This window comes from Pteropus vampyrus, unplaced genomic scaffold (assembly GCF_000151845.1).
Source record: "Pteropus vampyrus isolate Shadow unplaced genomic scaffold, Pvam_2.0 Scaffold14, whole genome shotgun sequence".
In the NCBI taxonomy this organism is placed as follows: domain Eukaryota; kingdom Metazoa; phylum Chordata; class Mammalia; order Chiroptera; family Pteropodidae; genus Pteropus; species Pteropus vampyrus.
This window is the reverse complement of record NW_011888795.1, coordinates 8792646-8806978: the sequence shown is the minus strand read 5'-3', so window position 1 is coordinate 8806978 and position 14333 is coordinate 8792646. Positions and strand designations below refer to the sequence as shown.

The 14333-nt window shown below is 38.3% G+C and overlaps 1 protein-coding gene across 1 annotated transcript in view; it reads right to left on the bottom strand.

Annotated features, from left to right (window-relative positions):
- Nucleotides 1-12483: 12483 nt before the first annotated feature.
- EHHADH (enoyl-CoA hydratase and 3-hydroxyacyl CoA dehydrogenase) overlaps nt 12484-14333 on the bottom strand; it is a 48322-nt gene continuing 46472 nt past the window's right edge. The window contains exon 7 of the mRNA XM_011382181.1: nt 12484-13801. Coding sequence (XP_011380483.1) covers nt 12540-13801 — 1262 coding nt within the window. The 3' untranslated portion in view covers nt 12484-12539. The remainder of the gene's footprint in view (nt 13802-14333) is intronic.

The following is a 14333-nucleotide window of genomic DNA, read 5'->3' as shown; positions in this document are numbered from 1 at the left end:
CTCCACAGCAAATTATAGAATTTGACTACCTATATCTGTTGCATTTTTCCATTGATATTAGTGGCTTTAGGAAATGTTCAAGTGGACTAATTGCTATATTTTACCAATAGCTCATACTATAACATTGGTATACAGTCTGTATTATACACCGAAGAAAATCCTGAAGTTTCTATCTAAAAGACAAAATATCTTTGTGTAAAAGACCATAAATCTAACTGTTCAAATATTATTTTAAAAACTCTTGCCCATATCTTAAAGAATTAATAAAGCTAGCTTTTCATGACCCACTTAAGAATAAGAAATTGGGTTTTTAAATTGAAATGCTATTATAATACTCACTCTTGAAGTATGAACAATATCTACAAGAAAATTATGTACATCTTATGTAATTTCTTAAGTTTAGAAAAGGTTATTGGAAGCCAAGTACATGACGATCACTGGAAATCTAATAATTTCAAATGCTGTTGCCCCTGAAATTCTGTCTCCAATTTCCGCCTACTCAGATTGCCTATTATTTATGAAACTGACCCACATCACATCCATATACAAGCTCTAGAAGACCACAGAACATTTTGTCTAAAGTTATAAAAACAAATGTTATTGGAGAACTATAATTAAACATGAATTATATTCTATTGCTTAGTTAAAAATGAACTTCGACATTGAGATTTTTAAGAAATCTTCTTAGCAGCACCATCTAGTGGAGAGTGCAGCAAAAAAAAAAAAAAAAAAAAAAACTACTCTCAGCATAACCAGTTCTTGGAATGATTTATTTAAATTTTACTTAAAGTTTGTTCTATTTTCTGACATACGGTCTACATTATGAGATATTACTGAGGACCAGTTGTATAACTGAAAATATTGGGACATAGCAAAGTTTATGTTTTCTGCAACAGTTCAGATTTCAAATTTTCATACATTCTAATATCAAATACAGTATTTTAAAATTTTGTACCTCTTTTTATGTAATGTTATTATCTTAAATAAAGAGAATTTGTTAATTGTTCCACAAAATGTGGTTTTACTTTTAGTTCTTTGTAAGTATTTTTCATTTAAGTCACAAATCAGGAAAAGTTTTATTAGATCATGCAATCTATAGTTGGGCTGGGTAGACAAGGCAAAAGTTAGGTTACCGATGGTAATTTAGTTTTTACACCACCTATGTCAAGCTGTACTAGACAGTTTTTAAACAGATAATGGATGAGCAATCTTTCTACAGCTTTTATTTAGTTGTTTTTGTTTATTTGTTTGTTTGTTTGTTTGTTGATAGTCTGGGCTGATTCCCAGCATGCAGAACACAAGGTGTGATATTTTAGAATGGCTAGTCTCAGATAAGGGATAAATCAAGATTTTTATTTCTTCAACAAAAACATCGAACATTTCCTGTGTACCAGCAACTAGTCTAGGCTTCAGGCACAACAAGCAAAACATCGAAAATGTCTGATTTCAAGGAGGTTACATTTGGAGAAGGAGCATAGAAAATAAGCAAAGAAACAAATATATAATATGGCAGACAGTAATTATGCTGTAAAGAAAATGCAGAGTCCAGGAGATAGGGAGCATGTGGAAGGGAATGGTTGCTATTGAATATGGATAGTCAGAGAAGGACCATCTGATAAGGTGAGGTTGAAACTTAAGGAAAAAAGGGAGGAGCAAACTATGCAGATAACTGAGAGAAATGAGTTTAAGGTAAACGGAATGGGAAATGCAAAGGCCCTGGGGCAGGAAGTTGCTTGGTATAATCAAAGAACACCTGGGAAGCCAGGCTGGCTGGGACAAAAAGAGATAATAGGAGATGAAGTCAGAGAGATAATGAGGTAGTTCATGTAGGGCCTGTGGCATTGTAAAGGATCTTGTTTTTATTCTAAATAAGGTGGAAAAACCACTGGAGAATTTTGAATCGAAGAGTTGCTCTGCTATTGTGTTGATGAGGCCATAGTAAAGCAAGGTCTGAAGCAGAGAGTCCAGTTAGGGTGCTGTTGCCTCAGGTGAGAGGTAATTTAGACCCAGATGATAGCAGAGAAGGCAGTGATAAGTAGCTGTATTCTGAATACATTTGCAGGTGGAGCCACTAAGATTTGCTGATGGATTAGATGTGGAGATTGAGGTAAAGAGGAATCAAGGATGATGCTAAGCTTTATGTTCTGAGCAAATGGTGGCATGGAACTGCTATTTACTGAGAATGTGGCAAGCTGCAGAAGAAACCTGTATTTGGAGAGACTGGCAGATATCAAAAGCTCGATTTTAAACATGTTAAGTTTTAGATATCCATTAGACATCCAAGTGTAAATGTCAAGTAGACAGTCAAACAGGGCAGAGGTCCAGGCTGAAGGTGTGAATTTAGGAGTTTGTAGTATATAGATGCTATTTAAAACTGTGAAGCTAATGAGATCACCAAGAGAGCAGGTGTACATAAGCAAAAGAAGAGGTTTAAAGACTGAACCCTGGGGCTTTCCAACATTTTGAGGTCAGAGAGAGAAAGAAAGAATCAGAAGTGAAGACTAAAGAAGCTTGTGAAGTAAAAGAAATCAAGAGAATGGTGGTACCCTGGAATCGGGTGAAGCAAGCTTTTTAAGGAAGAGAGAATGATTGATGAGTTAGGTAGGATGAGAACCAGGAAATGACCATTGGATTCAGCGATAAAAGAGTCATTGGTGACCTTGATGAAAGCAGTATTGGCAGAGTGGTGGGGATAGAAGTCTGATTGGAATAGGTTCAAAAAAATATGAGAGGAAAGCAACAGGAAACAATGAGAATAATTAGTATAGCAGCTTCACTGTGAAGAGAGAAGAGAAAAGCACTGGTTGCTGGAAGGAGAGAAGATCAAGATTTTTTAAAATAGAAGAATTTTTTTTCAAATAAGCTTTTTTTCTAAATGGAAGAAATTACAGCTTGTTTATATACTGATTGGAAAGAAGCCATAGAGAGAGGAAAGTTGATGAAGCAGAACAAAGAGGAGAGGATTGCTGGGAGAGAGCATTTGAGTGGGTGGCAGTGGATGTATCTAGAGCATAGTGGAGGAGTCAGGTTTTGATAGGCACACAAACGATTCATTCACAGAACTAGACGGAAAGACAAGATATATGAGCACAGATGCAGGGAGGTGGGTAGATGTGTTGATGGGTGCCTGTGGAAGTTCTCTTCTGATCGCTTCTATTTTCTCTGTGAAGGAAGCAAGGACATCAGCAGAGAAGGAAGGTGGAGGAGGTGATGGAAATTGGAAGACTAGGAGGTATGAAATAGTCATCTAGAAGAGTGGAGAAATGGACCAGAGAGATGTAACAGGGTAGCCTCCTTGAGGATAGTGGGCATTAAATTTTTAGTGACCACCTTCTTCTCTGAATTCTAGTACTAATGTTCTACATTATTCATTTGGTATGTGACACATATTATATTCTATAATTGTTTATCTGGTTTTGAGAGTCTTCTCTCTCTCATTCTCTCTCTCTCTCTCTCTCTCTCTCTCTCTCCCTCCCTCCCTCCCTCCCCCAACCCTCTCTTCTAATTATACCTCACCTGAGACAATTTGCATGCAATAAAGAATTATTTAAAACCACATAACTTGGGGCTTCATAAAAAAAGGAACATACGTGTAGTCTAGTGCTGCCGTGGCTGCGAGGGAAGGTCTAATTCTTAGGTGCAATATTATCAAGTCTGCTAAGTTAATGTACCTAAAACCACATCCTTCGACCTGGACTCTACCACTAACAAAGGTGATATTTGGCCCTCATGGTTACTTTTTGTTTGATTTCTCAGTTTATTCAGAAGATGGCTGGAGAAGCCATTCATTGGAGACCTCCTTGAAAACCTTAAGAATTTAGGACAAGAAGACAAAGGAATGTGCATAGAACATTTTGAGACTTAAGGAGATTTTGCTGATGCAAATTGTGAATTCTAGAGGACTCAAGGGTAGGATTAGAAAAGTTGAGGAAGACAAGGCATTGGATTAGGAAATGTACAGAAATGTATGGGGATGAGAATCCAGGTGATAGGGATGGTTGGGAGTTTGGGGCTTCTTATAGTGAATGACCAAAATAGGGATAAGATGTGATGAGAGCAATACAGATGTCTACAAAGTAGAAACTATGAATTGGATGCTGTGGGGCACTGCTCAGATCCTCCCTTTTAGTACGAAGGCACTTATTTCCTCAGCTACTGGGTGTATTGACTGCCAGGCAAAACTAAGGACCTAGTTCCTCCAAGGATTTTGACCTTGGCTGAAGGTAGATGCCTTGTCCAAGGCCATGCTTCCCTCTATGCCTCCCACATTCAAAAGTAAGTGAAGGTGGAAATAGAAAGGCTTGCCTCAATTTCAGCCATCTCTGAAGAGCTGTCTGAGCCTCAGAACTCTCCAAGGATCTGCTGAAGCTTTTGCTGTGTCTGTCTCATAGTTCAACTCCTTCTGCTCAGTCTTGCATTCATCACTCCCTCATAGGTGTTGTTCCCAAAGGCACTTACCAGAAGACCTCCTGAATGAAAATCTCTACCTCAAAGTCTTTTTCTTGGAGAACTTGGTCTATGGCACTTAACTAAAAGAAGCAGACCTAGGAAGCAAACTCTAAAATGGGATTATTGAGCTGGATCACAAACCAACCAATTGGCAATGAAAACAGCATCACTGGTGGGCAGTGTAGCATGCTAGGAGCTAGTGATAGCTCCTAGCATGCTGTAACTACAAAAGTTAAAGTTTTCATTAGTGGAGAAGTTGGGATGGAATAACTGTAGAAGATAATGAAAGTAATATCTCAGGCATTTGAGAGGTTTATAGGAAACTGTAATTACATAGAGTCTGAAGGCTATTGCTGGGGGCTATTGCTGCACTAGAAAAACACAATAAAAGGTATTAAGGTGTTTAATTACCAATGTGAGACAGCTGTGAATACTGTGAATGTCAGAGAACTTCCCTGGCAGCATTTGAGACAAATCTCCTGTAGTTACAGGGTAGAAAAAGCAGAGGGTCAGGCCCATGACTTAATTATAAGAGAAATGGAGTTCCAGAGAAGGTTGAAGTCTCATGGCAATTCTGCTGTGCCAAGGTTAGGGCCTTGATTGGGAAGAAGTGGGACACTGTGACTTACAATGAGGATATCTGGGTCAATTAATTTGAAAATCTCAAATTCTGAGATTCTCTTGAACGCTTTGGACCTGCAGAGGAAGGCTGCCCCTCCTTGCTAAACACTTGTGCTCCCTACTTGCTCAAAGGCAATTCAAAGTTTTCTGTCTTACAAGATACATGCCCAGCTAAGGAAATACATTCCCCTTCTGACCACCAGAACAACAATTAGAGTTAACTCACAAAATAACTCCTTCAGGGAAGCGCTGAGACTGCTAAGGAAGGAAAGGGTTTATATTCTCAAGAAGCTATCAGGCCTAACCAATACTTAGCAGCAGAAGCTGGGAGAGTACGTTTGGGGGTGGACCCTTAGGGTGCCAGATCGAGGGGTACAGAATACAAACTATGGTAGGGAGAGTTTATTGAGAATCCATGAGACAGAATTTAACACCCAGGCAAAGACTCCAGGACACATTACTAACACACTTCTAGGTTGGCTCTTGGAGGCTTAGAGAAAGTGATGACACGCTTAGTGAAGCAGAAATGCCAGAACTGCCATGGCTGATGGTGGAAGAATGAATTGAAAGGCTCAGAGAAGTGGCTAGAGGTAAGAATATATAGACAATGACAGATAGCTTGGGTGATTGGTCAGGGCCTAGAAGGAGAAATATTGGAAGATAGAAGACTAGAGAATTGAAGGGTGGACCTATGGGGGTGGGAACAAAGTATGAAGAGCTGTGCATCACACGTTAATGCCATCCGGAAAACATCTACCACAGAAGATGAATTAAGCAACCAAGTAGATAGAGTGACCAGGCTATTTGACATCAACCAGACACTATCATTGGCTACCTTAGTGCTGGCACAAGTAGGCCATGAACAGAGTAGGCGTGGTTGAAGGGATGAAGCTCTTCATGAGCCCAGCAGAATGGACTTCCACTCTCCAAGGCTGACCAAGCTGGTGAATGTACAACTTGCCCAGATGCTTTACTATCCTAAGAAAACCAACCAACTTCTTGGTAATAAGCTGATTCCATCAAAATGCTTTGGTCAGCAGGTCAGTGATTCATGTTGACTGGAATTAACATATATTCTATGTGTGAGTTTTTTTTCCCAACTGCAGGGCTTCATTTTCCAAGGACCTAGAGAGGATCTGAGTCAGTGACACAAGAGCCTGTGTAATATAGTGCCAGATCAAAGGACACACTTTAAAATAGGTGGTGCGGAGGTGGGCATAAGACCAAGAATTTCCTACTCCTATCACGTACCACACCAACCAGAAGCTACCATTACTTTCCTAACAGAGTCATGGAATATCTCTCTGAAGGTACCACTGAGGTGCCAGCTTGGAGACGATATCCTTGAGGATGGAATACTACCCTTTAGGATGCAGTTTACACCCTAAATTAATAACTATTAATTTAGGTTAATAGTAAATATATGGTGTTATGATCCTAATAGTTAAAATACAGGGTTATAGGAACCAAAGAGGAAAGTACAATGGCCTCATTTATCATTATTGCCAGTGACCCTTTTGGGGAATTTTGCTTCCCGTACCAGTGACTAATACTCTGAGGTGTAGAAGGCCTGGTTCCTAGAGGGGAAATGTTTCCACAAGGGATTTCTGGAGGGTTTTTTTGTGCTAAGGAAAGAAGTCACCATGCTGGCATGGGCAGAACTACAGATGAAACATTATCAAGGCTATATAGATAACTTTACTAACATAATTAAAAAGCCTGATCTTAGAATCCCATATTCATCAAACAGAGAATACATGTTCTTTTTTAGCACACATAGAATATTTATAAAAATTGACAACATGTGAGATCAAAAGAAGTCTATAAAACACATACCAGAGAGTTGATAGCGTATGGATCATTGGTTTCCAAACATTTTCAATCACGTATCTCCATTGTTGCAGTTTGGGTTCCCTGGGAATCAGACTCTGAGATAGAGATTAGTGTGTGCATGTTTGGGGAGTGCTTCCTCTAAAGCTGCGAGCCCTGCCCCAGAGTTGGGGCAAGAGGATCAGGCACTGACACTCCTGCACTGGGTAGTACCTAATGTAAATTTTTAGCATACATCTCTAATGCGTAGAATGTTGATAAAGTATATATTTTTACTATGATATCGATATATATGTACATTATAAAACACAATAAAATCGAAATTTATAACAGATGAGATAATGAAATAAACGATACAGTAAAACATTTTGCTAATAGGTGATGGTTTTATATTATTATTTTCATCATGAATGGTAGGTTATAAATCAATATTTTTAATAATCTTCTTGATAATTTTTGAATTTCTTGGCCAGCTTCTTGCCAGATCTGACTAAATCATTCTACCTTGCAATGCAGCTGACGAAAAGCTGATACCAGAACTACCAGCTCTGCCATTTTCTTGTTGTTCTCTCTTGCCTGCTTACTTGTATTATCTTCAACTATGCTTTCTTCCAAGGAATCTTTTTAAAGGTACTTTCTTTCAAAAAGTCTTTTGTGAAGTTTAGTTAAACTAAATTAAATATTAAATTAAATTAAATTAAATCTTTTCATCTAAATATCTGCTTACCCCAGCCTACATAATTTGCAATATTTCGCAATATGCTGAAAGCAAATGAAAGAGGGAGAGTGCCACTGTCACCCTCTACGTGTTGTGGAACTCACCCTCTTCCCTCGGGAACTTCATTCCTGACATATGTCTGTTTGAGATGCAACCTGGTGAGGACAACAGTATCCATATGTACATGAAGTATTAATTTCCTCTTTTTTAGACAAAAATAGGTAGTAGTAGCAATTCTAAATATTTTCTGTCTGCACCTGTGTGGATCTTTTTTCACACTGCTATGGTTAGGGGCACCCCACTTTGGAGATCTCTGATCTATTGAGCAGAAGATTGGTGGACTCCAGATTCAGCACCTCTGTTTTGGTCAGTACTGAGAGAGATATTGCTTCTCAAACTGCTCTTCTTTTCCTTTGTGCCATTGTTGACCACCTTTTCTTCTGATAACGCATACTTTCTTTTGTGTTTTTATCTCTAAGTAAGTAGGAGTCAATTTGAGGTTTAAGTAGGCTGTGAGACTGTTTCCTACTAAATGTTGATTTAAACTCCTATTCTCAGGTTCTTACTGGTGTCTCCATGAATTGCCTACCACAATTAAATGTGAAACATAACATAAAAATATATGAGCAATTCGATATGGAGTTAAAAAACACATCACACTGGAAAAAAAATTTTTACTTAAAGCAAGAAATCCTATTTAATGAGACCAGATGATCAAACCTGCCCAAGCATCAGAATTATGCATAATACTGAGAAAAAGAAAAACAAGAAAAACCCTTCACACACTAACTCTTGGACCCTATCTGCATTAGTTAGGATCAGGAATAGCTGTGAGTATTTAAAGACCTACAGTAACAGTGACTTCCCACGATGGATAATTTCTCTCTCACATTAATAACTGTTAGAAGGCAGAGTGCCAACTCTGCTTCATGAGGTTTTCAGGGACCAAGCTCTCTATAAGCCTCTATTCTGCTGTTCTTAGGGCATGACCTTTGTCCTAGTGGTCCAGTATAGTGAGTCAAACTCCAGACATCACATCAGTGTTCCAGGCAGCAAGATGGAGGAATAGACAAAAAAGAAATGGGCAAAGGATGCACGTCATCTGACTCTTAAGATACCTTCCCAAAAGCTGTCATGTGACACTTCCATTTAGATCCTATTGTCTGGATCTCAGTTGCATGTTCACAACTGGATGCAAGAGAAGCTGACAAATATATTGTGTATTTTGAGCAACCAAATGCTCATCTAAAACTTGGGAAGTTTATTACTACAGAAGAAGAGAAACATTTGGGAACAGCCAACAGTTTCTGCTGAAATTTACAAATCAATAACGAACGCTCTAGGCCTCAGCAGTCTGGGAATCCAGTGCACTTATGATTTGGTTGAAGAAACTTTTGCCCTATCCCATCCTAAGGATCTCACATTATGGCTAGAATTAGCAACTGCTTCTGTTAGCAGCTGTTTCCTCTTAGAGAAAGTGGAATAACCCTAATTATGAAAAAGATACACAAGATAGATTGTATCAGCTCTGCTTATGTCATCTTATCAGATGCTTTCAGGTATTTGTTCTGTCAGGCTATTTTAAATTTGGTGAAAGAGAACAAATAAATAATTACAACTGAAGTGCCCTGAAATTCTTTGAATGAGAATTAAAAGCCTGTGCATCTCTTTCATGTTCTTTTTCTAGGTGCTAGAAAAAATATATATAAAAAGAAGAACAGACAAGATTAGGTCCCATTGGGGACATCAATCTGAATGGAGACTTTTTCTCTACTTTTGTCAACTAACTTTTGTTTAAAAAGATACTTACAGCAATAAAGAGAAGAGTTTTAGGCTTGAAATCTCTACACAAAGTTCTCTGGAAACAATACCGGTGTTGCACAACTCTAGGGAGTGCTGTTCACCTTATTTCTAGGTGAATAGCAATCCCTTGTACCACAGTATGAATGGTGTCCCTCAGAGTTGTGTAATGTTGCTGTCCTACCAGGAAGTGGTGTAACTTGTCTGTTAATCTCAAATATATATATAAGCTGATGAGATAAGCAGATGGCACCGATAGTCCCAAGAATAGACTATTCTGTTCTTGCGGTGAGCTGTTTTTTAATCACAATCTAGAGACTTGATTTATATTAATTTCATCAATGGCTACCAAAAAGATTCAGACAATCCAATGAGCCTGCAATATTTCCGATTTATAGGTGTCTATTTTAAGGGCTAATGTAAGACCCTAAAAATACCAGGTTTCTACAGTGCTGTGGAGTATGATTTGCATACACAATTTTGTAACATCATTAATCAGAGGAGTTTAGGATCTCTCACTTTATCGCTGTCACACACACCTGTTCCTGCTGGAGATGAATAAATGGATAGCAACTGCAGCTGCACAGTGGCTTTACCGTTTTAAGTAACATCATTAGTCTCATCTTTAAAGCTGGAGTATTACGGCAAAACTTCGAGAGTGCTTCTAATATATATCGTTCTCATCAAAGTCAATTACCATTAGAACACATTTTTAAGATGTCGTTCAGAAGCTTTTTTTTAAACGTAGTTTTAAAACTTAACAATAACAACAACAAAATAAGCCTTTAACTAAGTGCATTTTCGAGGATGGGATAGGATATCTTGGAAAGATTTTATCATATTAACCATTGTTCAATGTAGGACCCAACAAATTAGAATTAGGTTTGCCTCTTTTGATATAAAATAATAAATGAACTCATATTTCTTCTTACCATTTCATTTATATATAGAGTATTGGTCCTTAACCTTTACTGGGTCATAAATGCTTTTGCAAATACGATGCAAGATATGGTATCTCTTCTAAGAAATGCATTCAGACACATATACACAAATGTTAGCATCAAATTTCAGGGAGTATTGAATAATAAGATCTATTCATAGACACTCTAGTTTCAAAGCCCCAATCTAGAGGACAGTATAGAATGAAAGAAAATGAGTTTTAAAAACTCAAAAAAAAATCCACTCAAGTTCTCAAGAAGAGAAAGTTAATGTGTGTGTGTGTGTGTGTGTGTGTTTACATTAATTTGAAAATAAGTCACTTTGGAGACAGTTACAACTTTCAGGGATCTTTTCTATTGATGTCTTTAATTTCAAGGACCAATTTTTATAAACTCCAGCAATATTCATCTTAAAAATTATTGTAAATTGAACTACAATTCAAGGCATGCTCTAGGGGTGTTTTGTTTTTTACAATAAAAAACTTACACTATATTCATTCAAGATTCCTCCATGAGAATTTTTGATAATTTTGTTTGGGTTCGCAGGTAAAAATGTTGTGAAAACAGTTCATTTACATCATACTGAAGGATAACAACTTGAGCCCATTTATTTTTTTACTTATTTATTAACAACTTTATTTAAATAATTCACATACCATATAATTAACCCATTTATGGTGTACAACTCAATAGTTTTTAGTAGATTCACAGAGTTATGTAACCATCACCACAATAACTCCAGAACATTTTCATTAACCCAAAAAGAAACCTTATATCCATTAGCAGTCGCTCTGCATTCCACTCCCACAATTATTCCAGTCCAAGGCAATCTCTAATCTGATTTCTGTCTCTATAGATTTGCCTATACTGAACATTTCATGTTCATACAATGTGTGGCCTTTTTTTGATTGTCTTTTACTTAGTGTAATATTTTCAAGGTTCATCATGTTGTGTAGCATGTATCAGTACTTCATCTCTTTTTATGGCCATATATTCTATTGTATGGCTATTCCATTTTGTTTATCCATGCATCAGTAATGGACATGTAGGTTGTTTCCAGTTTGGGGCTATTATAAATAATTCTGCTATAAACATCTATGGATAAATGTTTGTGCTGACCAACCCCTGAACTTTTAACCACTGAAAAAAGTTAAAAGAGAAGAAGACTTATAACAAGACTACACAAGATTTGTTTTGCAATAATTTTAGATTTTTCAAGATTCAACCATTTCCATAGCCAACATCACAAATGCTTATCATGATAGGAAAACTAGCATCATTATCGCAGAATCAGAGGAGGTTAGATGTTCTCTAAGATCCCTTCTTACACTAAGGCAACTCTTCCTACTGCCTATTATTTCTCCATGAATAGAAGAGTAAAGAAAGACCAGGTTGTGGACATCCCTTGACCTCAAGGAAATTATCAACAAACATTACTGAGCCTCCTGCAAGCAGCAAGCACAACAGTGCACATGTGACTGGGCCTTGGACAGAAGTGATATATTAAGCATAATTTGCCAAGATATTCTGAGTGCCCCATTCTGGTCTGAAGTACTTGGTTCCTTCACCAATTCCCAACTATGTTTTGCCTACAATTTCAGTTCTGTTCTGCATTTGATACCCTGCTCCTCTTTCTGGTTACCACGTCTGCCTCTAAGACCATGGACTGAACTTCATCACTGGCATTCATGCTGGATTAACGCCTGTCTGGAATATAGGTCTGTCAAGTGCTGTGCAAGATGCTCAGGGGAGGCACAATGACTGTTGAATGAAGGATCCATACGATTTCCTGTCAGTGATATGTGTGTGAGGTTGGAGGGAGTCAAAATGAACTCATGACTTAGTTGCTTATATCAGTTATTAATTGACACTTCTCCAATGATAAAAGCACTTGTGAACCTCAACTTATTCCTGAGGCTCTCTCCTTAACTATTAAGGAAGGTATTACCATGAGTTTACACATTGGGATTGAAATAATTTATCTGATAGGGACAGATTCAGAGGCAGTGAATATTTGACCCATTAGAATCAGAGACAGAAGACCCAAAGAGAAGGTTTAGATGACCAATTATTTCCTTTGGTTTGTATTTCAGAGCAATCTTATGGATCTTTGGATTTAATGTCAATGAAATTCAGTGAGCATTACTTGATGCTAGCAGTGAGGCATCATCTGGAAGGCTGAATCACAAATTACTACTGAAGGGTCCTGCCAAGTGTTGCCATTCTTCCAAAGGAGGATTTCCTAGGAAAGCCAATTTTTTCAGATAGTCACAAGGCTCCAGTTGGGGAATATCAGGATTCTGCCTGTAATATTTCTGCAACTTCTCTAGCACTGTGGGCAACCCAACTGTGGAAGCATAGAACATGGGCCCACCCTTGTGTCTTGGCCACCCATACCCATGTATATAGATAACATCAATGTGCTCTGGACTAGCAGCTATCCCATCTGCCAAGATACGGAATGCTTCATTGATGAGTGAATATAAGCAGCGCTCGAGGATCTCATCCCGGCTAATGATACGTGGTTTAATGTGGTAGGTTTCTCTGTATTCTGACAGAAATTTGGAAATCCAGGGATCAGGTTTGTAAATCCTACCTAATGGCTTGTCATATTGGTACCAACCCTTACCTGTCTTTAGACCAAATCGTCCTAGTTCGCACAGCCTATCAGGAATTGGGCAATACCTTGTGTTGCCACGCTTTCGGGCAGGAGTTCCTGGAGGCAACGTAGGTCCAATAAGACCTTGCTCTTTTTGAGATTTCCAACCCACATCTAATCCAGAAACATCAGACATTCTAAAAGGTCCCATTTTAAAACCAAAGTCTTCCATCACCTGATCTATCTCCTCTGGCTTACTGCCATCTTCTAACAAGAAATACGTCTGATCGAAATAAGATTTAAGCATTCGATTCCCAACAAATCCAAAACAGTTGCCTACAACTACTCCAATTCTTTTCAACTTTTTTGATAAGTTCATAGCAGTAGAAATGGTAGTAGGGGAAGAGTATCGACTGGGAATAACTTCTAACAACTTCATGACATGAGTAGGTATGAAGAAATGGGTGCCAATAACTAAGTGAGGACGATTAGTGGAAGAGGCAATCTCATCAATATCCAGGTGTGATGTACTGGTGCACAAAAAGGTTTCTGGCTTGCACACAGCTGACAGTTCAGCAAAGACCTGCTTCTTCAGCTTCATTTCCTCAAAAACTGCTTCAATGACTAAATCTACACTGCCAAGTTCCTTCATAGATGTAGTTAACCTGGGTTTTGGTCCTGACCAAGGGTGCCCACTCTGCTGCATTTTGGCTCCTTCCTTTTCCAAGATGGAGGTTATTATGCCGTTTGCAATCTCTAGCTGCTTCTTGTCTGATTCTACAGCAATCACAGGGATCTTGGCCTTTGCAAGAGAAATGACAATGTCTCGACCCATCATTCCCAAGCCTGTAGATAAAAGTAAAGGAGAGAAAAATGATTCACTGCTATTGGGAACTGGAAAATTACTCAGTGGTTGGAAGGCTTCTGTGGCAAGGTGGCATTTAAAGAGAACAATTCAAATAATATAAATGGATCAAATACTAGTTAAGGCTAGACACTGTGCTAAGTGCTCTAGAACAGAGGTTCCAAATCCCAGGGCTGTACCAGTCCCTGGCCTGTTAAGGAGCGGGCCACACAGCAGGTGAGCAGTGGGTGAATGAGCAAAGCTTCATCTGTATTTGCAGCCGATCCCCAGGGCTAGCATCACCACCTCAGCTCCACCTCAGATCATCAGGCATTAGATTTTCATAGGAGCAGCAGTCCCTGGTGCCACAAAGGTTGGAGACTGCTGCTCTAGAGGATACAACAATGAGTTGGATTCACACATACATTATTAGAATTAATAAACAAGTGCAGCAAAGTTGCCAGAAAAATCAATTATATTTCTACATACTAGCAATAGGCAATCTAAATACGAAATTAAGGTAATTCTCCTTAC